Source organism: Ovis canadensis, chromosome 3 (genome assembly GCF_042477335.2).
Source record: "Ovis canadensis isolate MfBH-ARS-UI-01 breed Bighorn chromosome 3, ARS-UI_OviCan_v2, whole genome shotgun sequence".
In the NCBI taxonomy this organism is placed as follows: domain Eukaryota; kingdom Metazoa; phylum Chordata; class Mammalia; order Artiodactyla; family Bovidae; genus Ovis; species Ovis canadensis.
Genome location: NC_091247.1, coordinates 211,190,897 through 211,210,519, shown reverse-complemented (window position 1 = coordinate 211,210,519; position 19,623 = coordinate 211,190,897). Strand labels below are relative to the sequence as shown.

At 40.4% G+C, this 19,623-nt stretch overlaps 1 protein-coding gene and 1 pseudogene across 4 annotated transcripts in view; one reads left to right on the top strand and one right to left on the bottom strand.

Moving 5' to 3' along the window:
- Positions 1 to 13,681: 13,681 nt before the first annotated feature.
- LOC138437816 (C-type lectin domain family 12 member A-like) overlaps positions 13,682 to 19,623 on the bottom strand; it is a 29,483-nt gene continuing 23,541 nt past the window's right edge. For 2 of the 4 annotated variants that reach the window (XM_069585743.1, XM_069585745.1), the window contains 3 exons: positions 15,699 to 15,774; positions 14,803 to 14,878; positions 13,682 to 14,493 (listed from right to left, as the gene is read on the bottom strand). In XM_069585743.1, coding sequence (XP_069441844.1) covers positions 14,447 to 14,493; positions 14,803 to 14,878; positions 15,699 to 15,774 — 199 coding nt within the window. In that variant the 3' untranslated portion in view covers positions 13,682 to 14,446. The remainder of the gene's footprint in view (positions 14,494 to 14,802; positions 14,879 to 15,698; positions 15,775 to 19,623) is intronic. The other 2 variants (XM_069585741.1, XM_069585742.1) reach the window with 1 other exon arrangement.
- Positions 14,344 to 14,877, top strand: LOC138437818 (transmembrane protein 243-like; annotated as a pseudogene).

Here is a 19,623-nt window from a genome sequence, read left to right as displayed (position 1 = left end):
AGTCCCATCATTTCATGGCAAATAGATGGGGAAACAGTGGAGACAGTGGCTGACTTTATTTTTCTGGGCTCCAAAATCACTGCAGATGATGATTGCAGCCATGAAATTAAAAGATGCTTACTCCTTGGAAGAAAAGTTATGGCCAACCTAGACGGCATATTCAAAAGCAGAGACGTTACTTTGACAACAAAGGTCTGTCTAGTCAAGGCTATGGTTTTTCCAGTGGTCATGTATGGATGGGAGAATTGGACTATGAAGAAAGCTGAATGCTGAAGAATTGATGTTTTTGAACTGTGGTGTTGGAGAAGACTCTTGAGAGTCCCTTGGACTGCAAGGAGATCCAACCAGTCCATCCTAAAGAAGATCAGTCCTAGGTGCTCATTGGAAAGACTGATGTTGAAGCTGAAACTCCAACACTTCGGCCACCTGATGTGAAGAGCTGACTCATTTGAAAAGACCTTGATGCTGGGAAAGATTGAGGCCAGGAGGAGAAGGGGACGACTGCCGGGGTCCAGCCCCGGTGGATCCAGGGTGATTCGAAGGTGGGGACGGAGTCGGCGTCTTTGGAAAAATACATATTTAATCACAGATATAGAGAGATTAGAAATGGATAATGTAGTAGGAAGATTAGTGGAGAAAAAGAGGCTGAATAACTTGGATTATGTGGAATAGCATCCATGCTCCAGATGGGAATTCAGCCAGAAAAACGGGAGCAAGAAAGAAGCGACATGGGGGAATCAGTCTTTCCGGAAACTGATTCGATTTCTTTATTTTTGGGTTTGCTTATATACCTCTTGTTACACTTAGGGATGAATACAGAGTCACGCGGGGGTCAGCAGTCCTGACCTTTATCAAAATCAGGTGCTTCACATAAATGTATAAAAAAGGTTCATCATCTTCTGGCCATGAGTGAGACCTGCTGACATTTTATGATCCTTTCTTTCTGATAAACAAAAAACTTATTTCTTCCAAGGGTGTTTTCTCTTAAACCAGGAACCACCCTCCAAATAAAGTTGCATTCCTATAGGGTGAGGGTGTAGTGAGTTACAATCAAGAAAGGAATTTATTTAACCCAAGGCTAACGGATTAGTCTTAAAGGTTAATACTTATTTCTCCTATATGCTTAAAAGTTAATACTTATTTCTCCTATATGTTAGTTATATTCATTATAAGGGTAGGGGACATGGAGATTTAACAGCAAACATCAGCCCACCAAATGAAAATCCTTTCACCAATGTTCCCCTTAAGATCTATTTAGTCTTAAGATAGTGATAAAGTTACATTTTTACATAACAAGGACACAGTGATTTATAACAAAGTACAGTGATCTATTACAAAATAGAAAATCCATTAACTCAAAAAGTCTAGTATTGCTAACATCAAAAACTACTATATTTCCTTTGCTATATTCCAAATACATTGATTTATATATTCCCAGGTGCCTAAGGATATGGAGGCCTGGCGGCAATCATTGACTCAACAAGAAGAAAAAGGCCCTATGCTAATTAAGACTCTCAAAATACTCCAAAACTCTCTGTGCTGTTTATGGTTGAGAGGTAGTAAACAATCATGTGGCAGGAATATGGATAATCCTGTCACACAAACTAGTCTGTCAGCAGAGAGGTTTGACCTGAGACATCCTTGTCCCACCCAGAGCAGGGAATTAGCAGCAATTATTGACACAACAAATGAAAAACCCTTCACCAATATAATTCCTAACCAACCCACTTTACCAATAATTTTTAACTCCCCAAAAGAATTTGCCTTTAGTAAGTCTAAAACATCTCATGCCTCTCAGATTGGGAGGCTGTAAACAATCACATGTGGCCAGACGAACCTATACAGGTGGGCTAGATAACCTTCAGAGGAGTCCGTGAGCTGAAACACTCTTGTCACGCCCAAGAATTTTTATTGCCTTGGAGCTGCACATTTACTCCTTCTCCAAGAGAAACGGTTATGGGGGAGAGCCCTCCGTAAAGTCAGAGGTGTAGGTGAGAGCATAAAACAGACTCTGGTTTTGGGGTAGATGCTCAGGAACAGGGGGTTTCCTGAGGCTTGATCACGCCTTTGTGTATGCCAAGCCTCGTTCCTCATGACCTTTGCCGTGGGCAGAGTTCCTCACACTGGCTCCCGGCAGACAACAGAGGATGAGATGGTTGGATGGCATCACCGACTCAATGGACATGGGTTTGGGTGAACTCCGGGAGTTGGTGATGGACAGGGAGGCCTGGCATGCTGTGGTTCATGGGGTCGCTAAGAGTTGGACACGACTGAGTGACTGAACTGAACTGAACAGATGAACCTAAAGTTTTTAACTGTTTTTCTAAATGCATATGATGTTGTTATTCTACCTCTCCTTCCAAGAGTGAATATAATGCTTCTCAGAGATCTTAAAACATACATTTGCTTTGAGCCAGCAGTCTCATTGTTTAGAAGATGCAGAGATTAGACAACGATCTATGCACTTGCATGCTCATCATGTTGTCAGTTTGTACATGTGAGAAATGATTAAAGAGTTAAATATTGAACAAAAGAAAAAGTTGACATTCTTGACCATTTAGATTATGAGATCAGAAGCCAAGTTGATATTTTGCACCTCTCTTCTTAACAGAAAACATGTTTAAGGAGTATGATGTCTGGGGTAGATAAAAATACTATAAAAGTAGAAGTTAAGGAATATTTCATGTATTGTTGAAAAAGACAATATTTGCACATGCACATATATATGTAAGTGTATATATGAAAACCATGTTCTGATATGTAAACCTTGATATAAAGGGAAAGCCCAAAAACTCTTACCCTGAAGACCAGAATTTTCACTGGCCTGAATTCACTCTGGAGCAATAGATGTTTTCACCATCCTTCTAAATGTACATTCTCAAGTATAGTCAAAGCTGTGGTTTTTTCAGTAGTCATGTATGGATGTGAGAGTTGGACCATAAAGAAGGCTGAGTGCTGAAGAATTAATGCTTTAGAACTGTGATGTTGGAGAAGGCTCTTGAGAGTCGTTGGACAGCAAGGACATAAAACCAGTCAATCTTAAAGGAAATAAACCCTGAATATTCATTGGAAGGACTGATGCTGAAGCTGAAACTCCAATACTTTGACCACCTGATGCAAAGACCCAACTCATTGGAAAAGATCCTGATGCTGGGAAAGATTGAGGGCAAGTGAAAAAGGAGGTGACAGAGGATGAGCTGGTTGGACGGCATCATTGATTCAATGGACATGAGTTTGAGCAAACTCCAGGAGGTAGTGAAAGATAGGGAAGCCTGATGTGCTTCAAACCATGGGGTCTCAAAGAGTCAGACACAACTGAGCAACTGAATAAGAACAAAGCCTGCTACCTGAGAAGAACTCATTCACTATTCTAACTGACCGAAAACTTGAATAGTAGTTGACTTCCTACATTTTCAAAGGATCAAATCTCTTCTCGCATATAAAGATATGCATCCTAGTCTAATCATATCATAAGAAACTTTCCCTACATAAATACAAATGCAATGTATTTTATTTTATAAGTGGGTTCTGCCGATTTCCAGGTCACTCAGCGGTAAAAAAAATATCTGCCTGCCAAGTAGGAGACGCAAATTTGATTCCTGGATTGGGAAGACCTCCTGGCAGAGGAAATGGCAACCCAATTCAGTAAGCTTGCTTGGGAATTCCCATGGACAGAGCAGCTACTGTCCATAGGGCTGCAAAGGGTCAGGCACAACTTAGAGACTAAACAAGATCTGCCGATGTAACTTTGAAAAATTTAATAAATAGTTTTCCTTGGCCATTCAGAAACATTAGTTTATTCATCCATTTATTCTTTCCTTTATTCAACAGACTGAGTACCCACTGTAAGGAAAGCAATATTCCAGAGCATCTGATAGAAGCATTTATTTTCTTAAGGTAGTTTACATTCTATGCTTCATGTATTTACTTGTAAATATATAGCTTATATTGATATTTTTTACAGTACCCATGTATAATCAATATAATATAAGGTAGTCAAAAATACTAGAATAGAAATAAAGTAAGGTAGAAGAAAGTGTGACAGAGAAAGGAGAGGAAGCTTATGCTAAATAGAGGATTTACGGAAGACTTCTCTGTGGGGTTGTCATTTAAAACAACCAGAGAATAGCAATGACAAAAATATTATCCTATGAAAACATGCTAATTTAATACTGTAATACCTACTAACTTTTTCAGTTTCTGAAATCTAAAAGTCAGAGGTTACTTACTCTTCAATTTCAAAGGTTTCAGTTCCTTTTAAATTTCCCCTTTCCTTTCAGTTTCTTCATAATATGTTCCTCATTTTCAACTTCTGACTCCCTTGACAAATTTGACAATGAGAAGTATGTCAAATATTTGGTTTTCATCTCTCCTGAATAAGAATAACTTCATGTTCTCAGTTTCTGATCCACTGATCCAGTCCCAGAAATTTGATGCACATTGACTGTTGGGAGTGTTTCACAGCCAAAGATTCTTTATCCTGATAGCCTGAATCAGATCTCCTTCATCACCAGATACATCCACAATGACTGATTCACAAACATAGTACTATCTGAAAAATAACGAGCCAGCAAAAGCAAGCAGTGACTAAAACCTGACAAATGGAATCTGGCTAACAGTGCACAATCCTCCCAGGAGCAGTAACATGTTCCAGACTGATTATTGCAACAGTTTTTGCAAAATGCTAGTGCAAAATGAGCTTGGAGGACTAGGAACCCTGAGAAGGAGGAGAGTGAGAGAACAGGACACTCCACAGAATATGCAATAAGACAATCCAAAAATATGGAGATTATTATATTTTAAAAAATAATGAAAGAAGAATGGGAACTAAACAATCAAGAGCAAAAGCAAATACAGGAATACCTTTTCCAAATGTGGAGCAAAGACAAATTCGGCATGTGTGAGACATGGTAATAGTATTCAATCTGAAATTTATGTTAAGAATGTTGTCTTTTGAATTGCTTAGTGGGGATGCAGGGAAAGATTTGCAGTCACTTCACTGAAATTAATCATTATGCAATAATAATGTGATAAATAAATGCATTTTAAAAATTCACTCAAAATCAACCATTGGTAAAATCATGATATAATTATGGCTATGGTGCATAGGCATAGTATTCATAATAATGAAATATTATCAAGATAAAAGGAAAGGATCAAATTACAGAGATTAAGAGACAGGGGGAGGGAAGACAGAAGAAATAGGAGGAAGTGAAGAATTTTGAGATACATGGTTATAAGGAGCTACTGTACAGCATAGGGAACTCTGCTCAGTGTTATTGGCAGCCTGGATGGGAGAGAAGTTTTTGGAGGCAAATGGATACATGTATCCATGGATCCATGGATATATGTATGGCTGAGTCCCTTTATGGACCACCTGAAACCATCACAACATTGTTAATTGGCTACACTCTAGTACAAAATTAAACGTTATATATGGCGGCTGCGGGGGCCGGCCGGCGCACTAAGCGCGGGCGGCTGCGGGGGCCGGCCGGCGCACTAAGCGCGGGCGGCTGCGGGGGCCGGCCGGCGCACTAAGCGCGGGCGGCTGCGGGGGCCGGCCGGCGCACTAAGCGCGGGCGGCTGCGGGGGCCGGCCGGCGCACTAAGCGCGGGCGGCTGCGGGGGCCGGCCGGCGCACTAAGCGCGGGCGGCTGCGGGGGCCGGCCGGCGCACTAAGCGCGGGCGGCTGCGGGGGCCGGCCGGCGCACTAAGCGCGGGCGGCTGCGGGGGCCGGCCGGCGCACTAAGCGCGGGCGGCTGCGGGGGCCGGCCGGCGCACTAAGCGCGGGCGGCTGCGGGGGCCGGCCGGCGCACTAAGCGCGGGCGGCTGCGGGGGCCGGCCGGCGCACTAAGCGCGGCCAAGAGAAGCTACCCCACGTCCGAAGTCAGGGGCAGCAGCCTAGAGTGCCAGGCTGCGATGGTGCAGGAACGGCTGGGAGGAGCTACCCCGTGTCTGAGGTCAGGGGCGGCCGGAAGGAGCTACCCCGCTTCCGAGGTCAGTGTCGGGCGGGAGGAAACATACCACGTCCGAGGTCGGGGCAGCAGCCGGGGGAAGCTACCCCGCGTCCGAGGTCAGGGGCCGCCGGGAGGAGACACCCTGCGTACGAGGCCAGTGGTGGCCGGGAGGAGACACCCCGCGTACGAGGCCAGTGGTGGCCGGGAGGAGACACCCCGCATCCGAGGTCAGGGGCGGTGACCCTGAAGAGCCACCCTGAGCCTGAGGCCAGGGGCGGCAGCTGGGAGGAGCAACCAAGGGAGCGGTGGCTGCGCAGGTGAAGGAAGGCCTAGAGGAGCTACCCCACGATAAAGGCCAGGAACGGCACCGGTAAAGATAACCCTCGTCCAAGGTAAGGAGCAGCGGCTGTGCTTTGCTGAAGCAGCCATGAAGAGATACCCCACACCCAAGGTAAGAGAAACCCAAGTAAGATGGTAGGTGTTGCAAGAGGGCATCAGAGGGCAGACACAGTGAAATCATACTCACAGAAAACTAGTCAATCTAATCACACTAGGACCACAGCCTTGTCTAACCCAATGAAAGCAACCCAAGATGGGCGGGTCATGGTGGAAAGGTCTGATAGAACGTGGTCCACTGGAGAAGGGAATGGCAAGCCACTTCAGTACTCTTGCCTTGAGAACCCCATGAACAGTATGAAAAGGCAGAATGATAGGATACCAAAAGAGGAACTCCCCAGGTCATTAGGTGCCCAATATGCTACTGGAGATCAATGAAGAAATAACTCCAGAAAGAATGAAGGGATGGAGCCAAAACAAAAACAATACCCAGTTGTGCATGTGACTGGTGATAGAAGCAAGATCCGATGCTGTAAAGAGCAATATTGCATAGGAACCTGGAATGTCAGGTCCATGAATCAGGACAAATTGGAAGTGGTCAAACGAGATGGCAAGGGTGAACATCGACATTCTAGGAATCAGCGAACTAAAATGGACGGGAATGGGTGAATTTAACTCAGATGACCATTATATCTACTACTGCGGGCAGGAATCCCTCAGAAGAAATGGAGTAGCCATCATGGTCAACAAAAGAGTCTGAAATGCAGTACTGGGATGCAGTCTCAGAAACAACAGAATGATCTCTGTTCGTCTCCAAGGCAAACCATTCAATATCACAGTTATCCAAGTCTATGCCCCAACCAGTAGTGCTGAAGAAGCTGAAGTTGAATGGTTTTATGAAGACCTACAAGACCTTTTAGACCTACCACCCAAAAAAGATGTCCTTTTCATTATAGGGGACTGGAATGCAAAAGCAGGAAGTTAAGAAACACCTGGAGTAACAGGCAAATTTGGCCTTGGAATGCGGCATAAAGTAGGGCAAAGACTAATAGAGTTTTGCCAAGAAAATGCACTGGTCTTAGCAAACATCCTCTTCCAACAACACATGACAAGACTCTACACATGGATATCACCAGATGGTCAACATCGAAATCAGATTGATTATATTCTTTGCAGCCAAAGATGGAGAAGCTCTATACAGTCAACAAAAACAACACCAGGAGCTGACTGTGGCTCAGATCATGAACTCCTTATTACCAAATTCAGACTCAAATTGAAGAAAGTAGGGAAACCGCTAGACCATTCAGGTATGACCTGAATCAAATCCCTTATGATTATACAGTGGAAGTGAGAAATAGATTTAAGGGCCTAGATTTGATAGATAGAGTGCCTGATCAACTATGGAAAGAGGTTCATGACATTGTACAGGAGACAGGGATCAAGATCATCCCCATGGAAAAGAAATGCAAAAAAGCAAAATGGCTGTCTGGGGAGGCCTTACAAATAGCTTTGAAAAGGAGAGAAGTGAAAAGTAAAGGAGAAAAGGAAAGATACAAGCATCTGAATGCAGAGTTCCAAAGCATAGCAAGAAGAGATAAGAAAGCCTTTTTCAGCGATCAATGCAAAGATATCAAGGAAAACAACAGAATGGGAAAGACTAGAGATCTGTTCAAGAAAATTAGAGATACCAAGGGAACATTTCATGCAAAGATGGACTCGATAAAGGACAGAAATGGTATGGACCTAACAGAAGTAGACGATATTAAGAAGAGGTGGCAAGAATACACAGAAGAACTGTACAGAAAAGATCTTCACGACCCAGATAATCATGATGATGTGATCACTAATCTAGAGCCAGACATCTTGGAGTGTGAAGTCAAGTAGGCCTTAGAAAGCATCACTATGAACAAAGCTAGTGGAGGGGATGGAATTCCAGTTGAGCTGTTTCAAATCCTGAAAGATGCTGTGAAAGTGCTGCATTCACTATGCCTGCAAATTTGGAAAACTCAGCAATGGACACAGGACTGGAAAAAGTCAGTTTTCATTCCAATCCCAAAGAAAGGTAATGCCAAAGAATGCTCAAACTACTGCACAATTGCACTCATCTCACATGCTAGGAAAGTAATGCTCAAAATTCTCCAAGCCAGGCTTCAGCAATACATGAACCGTGAACCCCCTGATGTTCAAGCTGGTTTTCGAAAAGGCAGAGGAACCAGAGATCAAATTGCCAACATCCGCTGGATCATGGAAAAAGCAAGAGAGTTCCAGAAAAAACATCTATTTCTGCTTTTTTGTCTATGCCAAAGCATTTGACTGTGTGGATCACAATAAACTGTGGAAAATTCTGAAAGATATGGGAATACCAGACCACCTAACCTGCTTCTTGAGAAATCTGTATGCAGGTCAGTAAGCAACAGTTAGAACTGGACATGGAATAACAGACTGGTTCCAAATAGGAAAAGGAGTACGTCAAGGCTGTATATTGTCACCCTGCTTATTTAACTTATATGCAGAGTACATCATGCAAAACGCTGGACTGGAAGAAGCACAAGCTGGAATCAAGATTGCCAGGAGAAATATCAACAACCTCAGATATGCAGATGACACCACCCTTATGGCAGAAAGTGAAGAGGAACTAAAAAGCCTCTTGATGAAAGTGAAAGAGGAAAGCGAAAAAGTTGGCTTAAAGCTCAACACTCAGAAAACGAAGATCATGGCATCTGGTCCCATCACTTCATGGGAAATAGATGGGGAAACAATGGAAACAGTGTCAGACTTTATTTTTAGGGGCTCTAAAATCACTGCAGATGGTGAGTGCAGCCATGAAATTAAAAGATACTTACTCCTTGGAAGAAAAGTTATGACCAACCTAGATAGCATATTCAAAAGCAGAGACATTAAATTACTTTGCCGACTAAGGTCTGTCTAGTCAAGGCTATGGTTTTTCCTGTGGTAATGTATGGATGTGAGAGTTGGACTGGGAAGAAAGCTGAGCGCCGAAGAATTGATGCTTTTGAACTGTGGTGTTGGAGAAGACTCTTGAGAGTCCCTTGGACTGCAAGGAGATCCAACCAGTCCATTCTGAAGATCAACCCTGGAATTTCTTTGGAGGGAATGATGCTGAACCTGAAACTCCAGTCCTTTGGCCACCTCATGCGAAGTGTTGACTCATTGGAAAAGACTCTGATGCTGGGAGGGATTGAGGGCAGGAGGAGAAAGGGATGACCGAGGATGAGATGGCTGGATGGCATCACGGACTCGATGGACATGAGTCTGAGTGAACTCTGGGAGATGGTGATGGACAGGGAGGCCTGGTGTGCTGCGATTCATGGGGTCGCAAAGAGTCGGACACAACTGAGCGTTGAACTGAACTGAATATATATATATTTTTAAGACACACATGGCTGTGACAATAAGAAATAAAGGTTTGTATGAGGGGGTTTCCCTGGTGGCTCAGGTGGTAAAAAATCTGCCTTCAAGGCAGGAGACCCAGGTTCAATTCCTTGGTGCGGAAGATCTCCTAGAGAAGGAAATGGCTATCCCCTTTAGTATTCTTGCCTGGAGAATTCCATGGACAGAGGAGCCTGGTGGGCTACAATCTGTGGGGTCACAAATATTCGGACACGACTGAGTGACTTTCACTTACATGCGGGGGTCAGGGAAAAGAATTGAGAGAGTGAATTCTTGAAATAAAAGAGTTCATTTATCAAAACAAAAGCCAGTAGACAACTTCTAAAGTTATAAATCTATATAGCATAGTACAAATATTAAAGCTACAATCACCATAAAAAATAAAGACAAATTATTAAAAACAATTTCCACTGAGGAGCAAAATACACATTGAGGGGAGATGTTTTTATTGGTAATCAGCTGTTCTGGTCTCCCCCCCCTCCCCAAGTTAACATTTTATTTATTTATTTTTTATTATTTATTTATTTTACTTTACAATACTGTATTGGTTTTGCCATACATTGACATGAATCCACCACAGGTGTACATGAGTTCCCAACCCTGAACCCCCCTCCCACCACCCTCCCCATATCATCTCTCTGGGTCATCCCAGTGCACCAGCCCCAAGCAACCAGTATCCTGTATCAAACCTAGACTAGTGATTCATTTTTTACATGATAATATACATGTTTCAATGCCATTCTCCCACATCATCCCACCCTCTCCCTCTCCCTCAGAGTCCAAAAGTCTGTTCTATACATCTGTGTCTCTTTTGCTGTCTCACACACAGGGTTATCATTACCATCTTTCTAAATTCCATATATATGTGTTAGTATACTGTTTTGGTGTTTTTCTTTCTGGCTTACTTCACTCTATATAATCGGCTTCAGTTTCATCCACCTCATTAGAACTGACTCAAATGTATTCTTTTTAATGGCCAAGTAATACTCCATTGTGTATATGTACTATAGCTTTCTTATCCATTAGTCTGCTGATGGACATCTAGGTTGCTTCCATGTCCTGGCTATTATAAACAGTGCTGCGATGAATATTGGGGTACACGTGTCTCTTTCAATTCTGGTTTCCTCAGTGTGTATGCCTAGCAATGGGATTGCTGGGTCATAAGGCAATTCTATTTCCAGTTTTTTAAGGAATCTCCACACTGTTCTCCATAGTGGCTGTTCAGTTCAGTTCAGTTCAGTTGCTCAGTTGTGTCTGACTCTTTGCGACCCCATGAATTGCAGCACACCAGGCCTCCCTGTCCATCACCAACTCCCGGAGTTCACTCAGACTCGCGTCCATTAAGTCAGTGATGACATCCAACCATCTCATCCTTGGTTGTCCCCTTCTTCTCCTGCCCCCAATTCCTCCCAGCTTCACAGTCTTTTCCAATGAGTCAACTCTTTGCATGAGGTGGCCAAAGTACTGGAGCTTCAGCTTTAGCATCATTCCTTCCAAAGAAATCCCAGGGTTGATGTCCTTCAGAATGTACTGGTTGGATCTCCTTGCAGTCCAAGGGACTCTCAAGAGTCTTCTCCAACACCACAGTTCAAAAGCATCAATTCTTTGGCACTCAGCCTTCTTCACAGTGCAACTCTCACATCCATATATGACAACTGGAAAAACCATAGCCTTGACTAGACAGACCTTAGTCGGCAAAGTAATGTCTCTGCTTTTGAATATGCTATCTAGGTTGGTCCTTTCCTTCCAAGGAGTAAGAGTCTTTTAATTTCATGGCTGCACTCACCATCTGCAGTGATTTTGGAGCCCCCAAAAATAATGTCTGACACTGTTTCCACTGTTTCTCCATCTATTTCCCATGAAGTGATGGGACCAGATGCCATGATCTTCGTTTTCTGAATGTTGAGGTTTAAGCCAACTTTTTCACTCTCCTCATTCTCACCAACAGTGTAAGAGGGCTCCCTTTTCTCCACACCCTCTCCAGCATTTATTGCCTGTAGACTTTTGGATCACAGCCATTCTGACTGGTGTGAAATGGTACCTCATTGTGGTCTTGATTTACATTTCTCTGATAATGAGTGATGTTGAGCATCTTTTCATGTGTGTGTTAGCCATCCATATGTCTTCTTTGGAGAAATGTCTCTTTAGTTCATTGGCCCATTTTTTGATTGGGTCGTTTATTTTTCTGGAATTGAGCTGCAGGAGTTGCTTGTATATTTTTGAGATTAGTTGTCATTTGCTTCATTTGCTATTATTTTCTCCCATTCCGAAGGCTGTCTTTTCACCTTGCTTATAGTTTCCTTTCTTGTGCCGAAGATTTTAATTTTATTTAGATCCCATTTGTTTATTTTTGCTTTTATTGCCAGTATTCTGGGAGGTGGGTCATAGAGGATCCTGCTGTGATTTATGTCGGAGAGTGTTTTGCCTATGTCCTCCTCTAGGAGTTTTATAGTTTCTGGTCTTATGTTTAGATCTTTAATCCACTTTGAGTTTATTTTTGTGAATGGTGTTAGAAAGTGTTCTAGTTTCATTCTCTTACAAGTGGTTGACCAGTTTTCCCAGCACCACTTGTTAAAAAGATTGTCTTTAATCCATTGTATATTCTTGCTTCCTTTGTCAAAGATAAGGTGTCCATAGGTGTGTGGATTTATCTCTAGGCTTTCTATTTTGTTCCATTGATCTGTTCTGGTCTATTTTGTTTTAAAAATATTCCTTTGAAAAAATGAAAATAATAGCAATTGTGTATATTCACATCTATTAAGCAAGGTTATCTCCATTTCATAATTTGCCTTCTTCTGACCTTGTCCCAGTAGATTTCATTACTGTAGATTCTGCCCTCAATTTAAAATCCACTGATTAGCATATTAAACTTTCTGCAGTAATATATAGATAGAAATGAATTTTATATTTGTTTTATTCCTATATATGTATCAATGTAATCTCTAAGTATTAAACTTTGCAATTAAATAATTAGTAGATATTTATAAAAACAATATAGATGTATTCATTTCAGTTCAGTTGCTCAGCTATGTCCAACGCTTTGCGACCCCATGGACTGCAGCATGCCAGGCCTCTCTGTGCATCACAAACTCCCAGAGTTTTACTCAAACTCATGTCCATTGAGTTGGTGATGCCATCCAACAATCTCATCCTCTGTCATCCCCTTCTCCTCCTGCCCTCAATCTTTCCCAGCATCAGGGTCTTTTCAGAAGAGTCAGTTCTTCACATCAGGTGGCCAAAGTATTGGAGTTGCAGCTTCAACATCAGTCCTTCTAATCTATACTCAAGACTGATTTCCTTTAGGATGGACTGGTTGGATCTCCTTGCAGTCCAAGGGACTCTCAAGAGTCTTCTCCAACACCACAGTTCAAAAGCATCAATTCTTCGGTGCTCAGCTTTCTTCACAGTCCAACTCTCACATCCATACATGACTCCTGGAAAAACCATAGCTTTGACAAGACAGACCTTTGTTGGCAATGTCTCTGCTTTTGAATATGCTATCTAGGTTGGTCATAACTTTTCTTCCAAGGAACAAGCGTCTTTTAATTTCCTGGCTGCAATCACCATCTGCAGTGATTTTGGAGCCCCCAAAAATTAAGTCTGCTACTGTTTCCACTGTTTCCTCATCTATTTGCCATGAAGTGATGGGACCGGATGCCATGATATTAGTTTTCTGATTGTTGAGTTTTAAGCCAACTTTTTCACTGTCCTCTTTCACTTCATCAAGAGGCTCTTTAGTTCTTCTTCTCTTTCTGCCATTAAGGGTGGTGTCATCTGCATAATCTGAGGTTGATACTTCTCCTGGCAATATTGATTCCAGCTTGTGCTTCCTCTACCCCAGGGTTTCTCATGATGTACTCTGCATATAATTTAAATAAGCAGGGTGATAATATACAGCCTTGATGTACTTCTTTCCCAATTTGGAAATCGGAATAAATGTATTACTCATTTCAATAACGTTTGAACACAAACATAATATTGTTTAGAAATGTTTTCTTTAAAGACACTAATACATTCTATAATTTGTTAGGTATGTTTACATATTGATTGAGACAGTTTTCAGCAGTTTATATTGTTTATAGATATATAAACTAAGAAAATTCTTGTTCATACAACTGAAAAGATGAAATAACAAAATTCATTCTAACAATGCCACTCAGCTATTTGAATTTCTTCTGCATTGCCTTCTAAGGTTACATAATTATTTAATGGCAAATATCACTTAATTACCCAATACGTTGATTAAATCTCCCAATTTTGGTGGAAGAATTAGAAACCATGAGAATTGCAAAACTAGTTTGCTTCCTACTTTTGTTTAAAAAAGTTGCATATCAGGAGTGGCCGCGGTCCCGGCCGTGGGAGGCGACCGGGGACCCGCCGCGCAGCACACTCTCGCAGCCGGCGGGGAAGGTCTCTCTCTCTCTCTCTCTCCCCGATTCCTGGCACCGCACCGCCGCACCGGCGTGGACCGGGACCCGCTCTCTCCAGCGCAGCCAGGACGCCCCAGCGTGCGGGCGGCTGGAGACGCCGAGCTGCTCACGATGAGGAGGGGAGCGAGGCTCGGGCAAAGCGGCCTCTTCCTGGGAGTCTGAGCGCCCACCCCCCGACGCCGGGACTCTGGCCTCCCTGGGCTTCCGCGATGAGCGCTCTGTGACCGGTGGCGCCGCAGGCAATGCTGGCTCGGCTTGGAGTGACTCGGGGACAGTGAAGAAACCCTAAAATGGAGGATTTTTCCACCAGGACCTACGGCACAAGTGGCCTGGACAACAGACCTCTGTTCGGAAAGACATCTGCCAAGGATCGAATCATCAATTTAGTTGATGGCAGCTTAACATCTTTATTGATCCTAGTAACGCTGATCAGTGCTTTTGTTTTCCCTCAACTGCCTCCAAAACCGTTGAATATATTTTTTTGCTGTCTGCATCTCTTTGAGTAGTATCACTGCCTGCATACTTGTCTACTGGTATCGACAAGGAGATTTAGAACTGAAATTTAGAAACCTTATTTACTATATCTTATTTTCTATCATCATGTTATGTATATGTGCGAATCTGTACTTCCATGATATGAGAAAGTGAGGCTCCAAGAGGTACACTCACCAGGTCTCTTCAAAGCAATACATTTGGACTCGAATAAGAGCTGGATAAGGTATGCTGAAGAGTCTCCTGCAAAAGTCTGATACATGATTTTCATGTTAATTGTAAATCTAAATTCTCTCTTACAGGGGAGACATATCTTGTCACTTTGCTTTTTCTTTAAGGAGCCGATGTTGCACTTAAACATTACCCCTTAAACCACAAGTCATTTTCACTTTTGAAATTTTTTATATAAAGTAATTGCGTGGTGCAAGGCTATGTAACAATCTTGCATTTTAAGACAAATATTCTTTTATTTCTGTTAAACTGAATATACAATTATTGTTCCCTAGGCAACCAAATTTTGCTTTTAACTACAATTTTACGTTAACAAAACACAGACGGTGAAAAGACAACTTTGATTGTGTAGATCTAATTACAGTAATGAATAAAATAATTTATACAAAAAATAAAATAAAAAAGTAGCATATCAGATACTAGATTTAGTTTGTAATTGTATCAGAAGCTAACTTAGAAACGTACTTTACAAAATATGACTTACTCTGTGGGAACATTGTGTTAAAAATTAACTTCTTGAAAACCATTATAATTGTAGTCTAGTTAGCCCTTAGTATCCTCACCTTCAACATCTAAAAATTCAACCAAATGAGATAAAAAACATTCAGGAAAAAAAATTTTTTCCAGAAAGTTCCAAAAAGGAACACAAATTTGCTGTATTAGCAACTATTTACCTAACATTTACTTTGTACCAAGGATTATATGTAATCTAGAGATGAATTGGGCTTCCCTTATAGCTCATTTGGTAAAGAATCTGCCTGCAATGCAGGAGACCCAGGTTCAATTGCTGGGTAGGGAAGATCCCTGGAGAAGGAAATGGCAACCCCCTTCAGCATTCTTGCCTGGAGAATCGCGTGGACAGAGGAGGCTGGCAGGCTACAGTCCATTGGGTCGCAAGAGCTGGACATGACATGGCGACTAAAGAGAGAGAGAGAGCCATTTTCTCAAGTTTGGGAGGAAAGTACTATATACTATATAAAGTTTAAAATTTCTCTATGACAACTCTAACATTTTTTTCACTTAGAGACTACTTCTTTAACCCAATATACACATAATATATTGAAATATCAAAACCCTATTAATTTCACTATACTCCATGAATGTATTTTTAAAACAAAATTTTTTATTAAGTATGTCTGTGTCAATAAAGGATAGGCACATGGTGCAATGAATTTATGAAAAATATTTTTCCTAATCCTGTTGGCAAAATCAGTAACCATTATCAAATCATCTAATCTGACTTATTCAGTGTCAAAAAATACCTTATTCTTAGTCATGTTAACAGCCAATACACATTTTTAAGAAATGCATTAAAACCACTAAAAATATATTATGAGCTACATTTATGACATCAAAACTGTTAAATCACATTTAGAATAATGTAGACCTAATAAAATTTATTTATACGCTTTTGTGTTATAAAGGCAAGGTAATCAATCAATATGCTATTCTCATTGCTTCTTACTTTAATCATGCAAGGCAAAATGTTGATAAGATTCCAAGATATAAATGAAGTGAAAGTCACTCAGTCGTGTCTGACTCTTTGTGACCCCACAGACTGTACAGTCCATGGAATTCTCCAGGCCAGAATACTGGAGTGGGTAGCCTTTCCCTTCTTCAGGGGACCTTCCCAACCCAAGGATCAAACCCAGGTCTTCCTCATTGCAGGCAGATTCTTTACCAACTGAGCTCTCAGGGAAGCCCAGATATAAATGAGGTACAGTATAAAACTTAAGGCGCTGCATTTTACCAAATAGTTGTGTGCGTGTTTAATATATATATATGTGTGTGTATGTGTGTATACACATGCATGAATCAAGTTCATGGTCAAATTTTCCAACATATATAATGAAATTGCCAAAAAATGTATATATTGTCCTATTGTAATCTACTCTATTAAACAACCATCATATAATTTATCTCTATTAATGGAAGTTAAAAATTATTAAATACTTTATAAAATGAGGCTTGGCTATACTTGGAAAAGATAGCTTATGATAGAATTTGACTCATATTTTTTACAGACAAGTTATTTTTAAAAATCAAATGAAAGTTTAGCCTTGAGTTTTATTAATTGACTTTAAAAATTGGCACATATGGAAAAAGCTTCAGTCAACAGAAGGAGAATCATTTATTACTGACCTATTAAGTTTTGGATATTCAGAGGTGATTTTCCAACTTACAACATATCCTTGAGAGAGGAATTCAGAGTAGTTAAAATATCTTGTTAACATTGATGTAGTAAAACTAAACATTTTAATGCTCAATTTTAGCTTTACTCTCTTGGAACTTTTCCTTGAGGAAATGGTATAATTAAACACAATTTGGCATTATTCCTAACTCACTATCACGTGTCTCATTTCAGGATAGCCCACAAGTGTCAAGAGATTTCATAAAAAAACAAAGCTTCACTCTGCCATTTTGGCAAAAGCAAAAGTCATTCCTTGGTTACTTTCCATGTAGCAATATGTACTTTATCTTGGGGGGAAAATATGGGGCAAACAATTGCAAAAAAAAAAAAAAATTGGCAAACAATTCCCACCAAAACACAGTATCTCAAAACTTGGGACATTCTTTCCCAAGTGAAAATTTATTAATTCACAATATGGGTATAGGATAAATTAATACATTATTCCCCATGAATAGACCCTTTCTCTTTAACTGTCTCAAGGTACTACAGAAGTATTGTAGAAATAAGATTTCAAAGTGTCTCAGACAACAGAATCTCCTTACATATCGTTGATTTTTACATTGGCCAGGTCATTGGGTTTTTGATCCAACTTATCCCCTGCATCCTGTTCTCATTCTAGTATTTGACATATGAGAACTATTTCAACAAAATAGTTTGTTAAAGAGGCAATTCAATCAACAGATTGCCATGCTTCATTTGAAATGAAGCACATTAATTTGACAGTATATAGTATACCTGAGCAAATCTACCAATTAATTTGGCCTAATTGACATCCTATAGCACTAATGATGAATAGTTAGATGTATTGAAACATAATGAAAAACGTATTGAAAAAGACAAGTTGGAAAACTTAATCTCTACCTGACTTTAAAAAACTATCATATGCAAAACCATGTGATGTTATTGTCAAGTAAATAATTCAGTGAAAAATATTGAAGTCCAAAATAGATTGTTATGTATGTGGTCGACTGATTATTTTCACTAAGATGCCACGGTGATTCAGTGAAGAAAGCATATTAATTTCTAAAGCTGACTATCACTATGAAAAAAAAATGAATTTTTAACCATGCTTTGCACCATAGAAAATAGCTAACAAAAAAAAACAACCCCACAACAAAATCTCACAATGGGCCACAGACCTAAAGGTAAAATCTGAAATGATGAAACTTCAAAAACAACATAAAGGAGAAAATCTTTACAGTTTGGGGGCGAGGAAGATTTTCTAGCTACAACAACAAAGTGAACTGAAAGTGTGGTTATTCAGTCATATCTGACTCTTTGTGAGTCCATGAACTGTAGCCCACCAGGCTCCTCTGTCCTTGGAATTCTCTAGGCAAGAATACTGGAGTGGATTGCCATTCCATCCTTCAGGGGATCTTCCCAACCCAGGGGTCAAACACAGGTCTCCTGCATTGCAGGCAGATTATTTACCATCTGAGCTACCAGGGAAGCCCACAACAGCAAAAGCATGATCCAAAAATAACAAAATAAATAAAAAGCTAGACAATGAAAATGAAGAACTTCCACTTTTTGAAAAGATCTAGAAACAAATCAAACACTAGGAAAAAAATATTTGCCATTCACATAATTGATATAACATGTCTGATATTCAGACTATATCTCTCAACAGGAACTCTCAACACTAAAAGTATTACAAAATGGGCAAAAGGTTGGCACTGACACTATCAAAGAAGTTATACAAATGTCAAATAAGCACAAGAAAAGATAGCCAACAAGGGACACCCTTACATAACTATTAGAATGTTAATAAATTAAAAAAAAAAAAAAACCAGAAAGACGTATATCAGTCTTGCTGAAGATATTGAACAAACAAAACTCTTTGTTCCCCAATTTTATTAGGATATAATTGGCACATGGAATTGTGGAAGCTTAAGGTATACAGTATAATGATTTGACTTACATATATTATGAAATGATTACTGCAATAAATTTAGTTATCCATCATATCATATAGATATGAAAAAAGGAAAACAATTTCTTGTGATGAGAACTCTTGGGATTTGTTCTATTAACAATTTTCAATTGTACCACACAGCAGTATTAACTATAGTCATTGTGTTATACATTAGATCCCCAGGACAATAACTATATTGTATAACTGGAAGTTTTTACTTTCTGACCACCTCATTCCATATCCTCTCTTCTTGGACTCTTGATCTGGGCTTGTTGCTGTATACCTATCCTGGTATCAAGTCAAAACTGTTTTTATTATTGTGGGTTTAGAGTAAGTCTTGTTATTGAAGATTGTAATTTATGCAAATATTCTTCTTTTTCAGTATTATTTTGGCTATTCTGAATCTTATGCATTTCTGTATTAATCTTACTATTAGCACATCAACTTAAAAAAAATCCCTCTGGTCTTATGCTTAGATCTTTAATCTATTTTGTGTTTATTTTTGTGTATGGTGTTAAAAAGTGTTCTGGTTTCATTCTTTTACAAGTGTTTGACCAGTTTTCCCAGCACCACTTGTTAAAGAGATGGTCTTTTCTCCATTGTATATTCTTCCCTCCTTTGTCAAAGATAAGGTGTCCATAGGTGTGTGGTTTTATCTTTG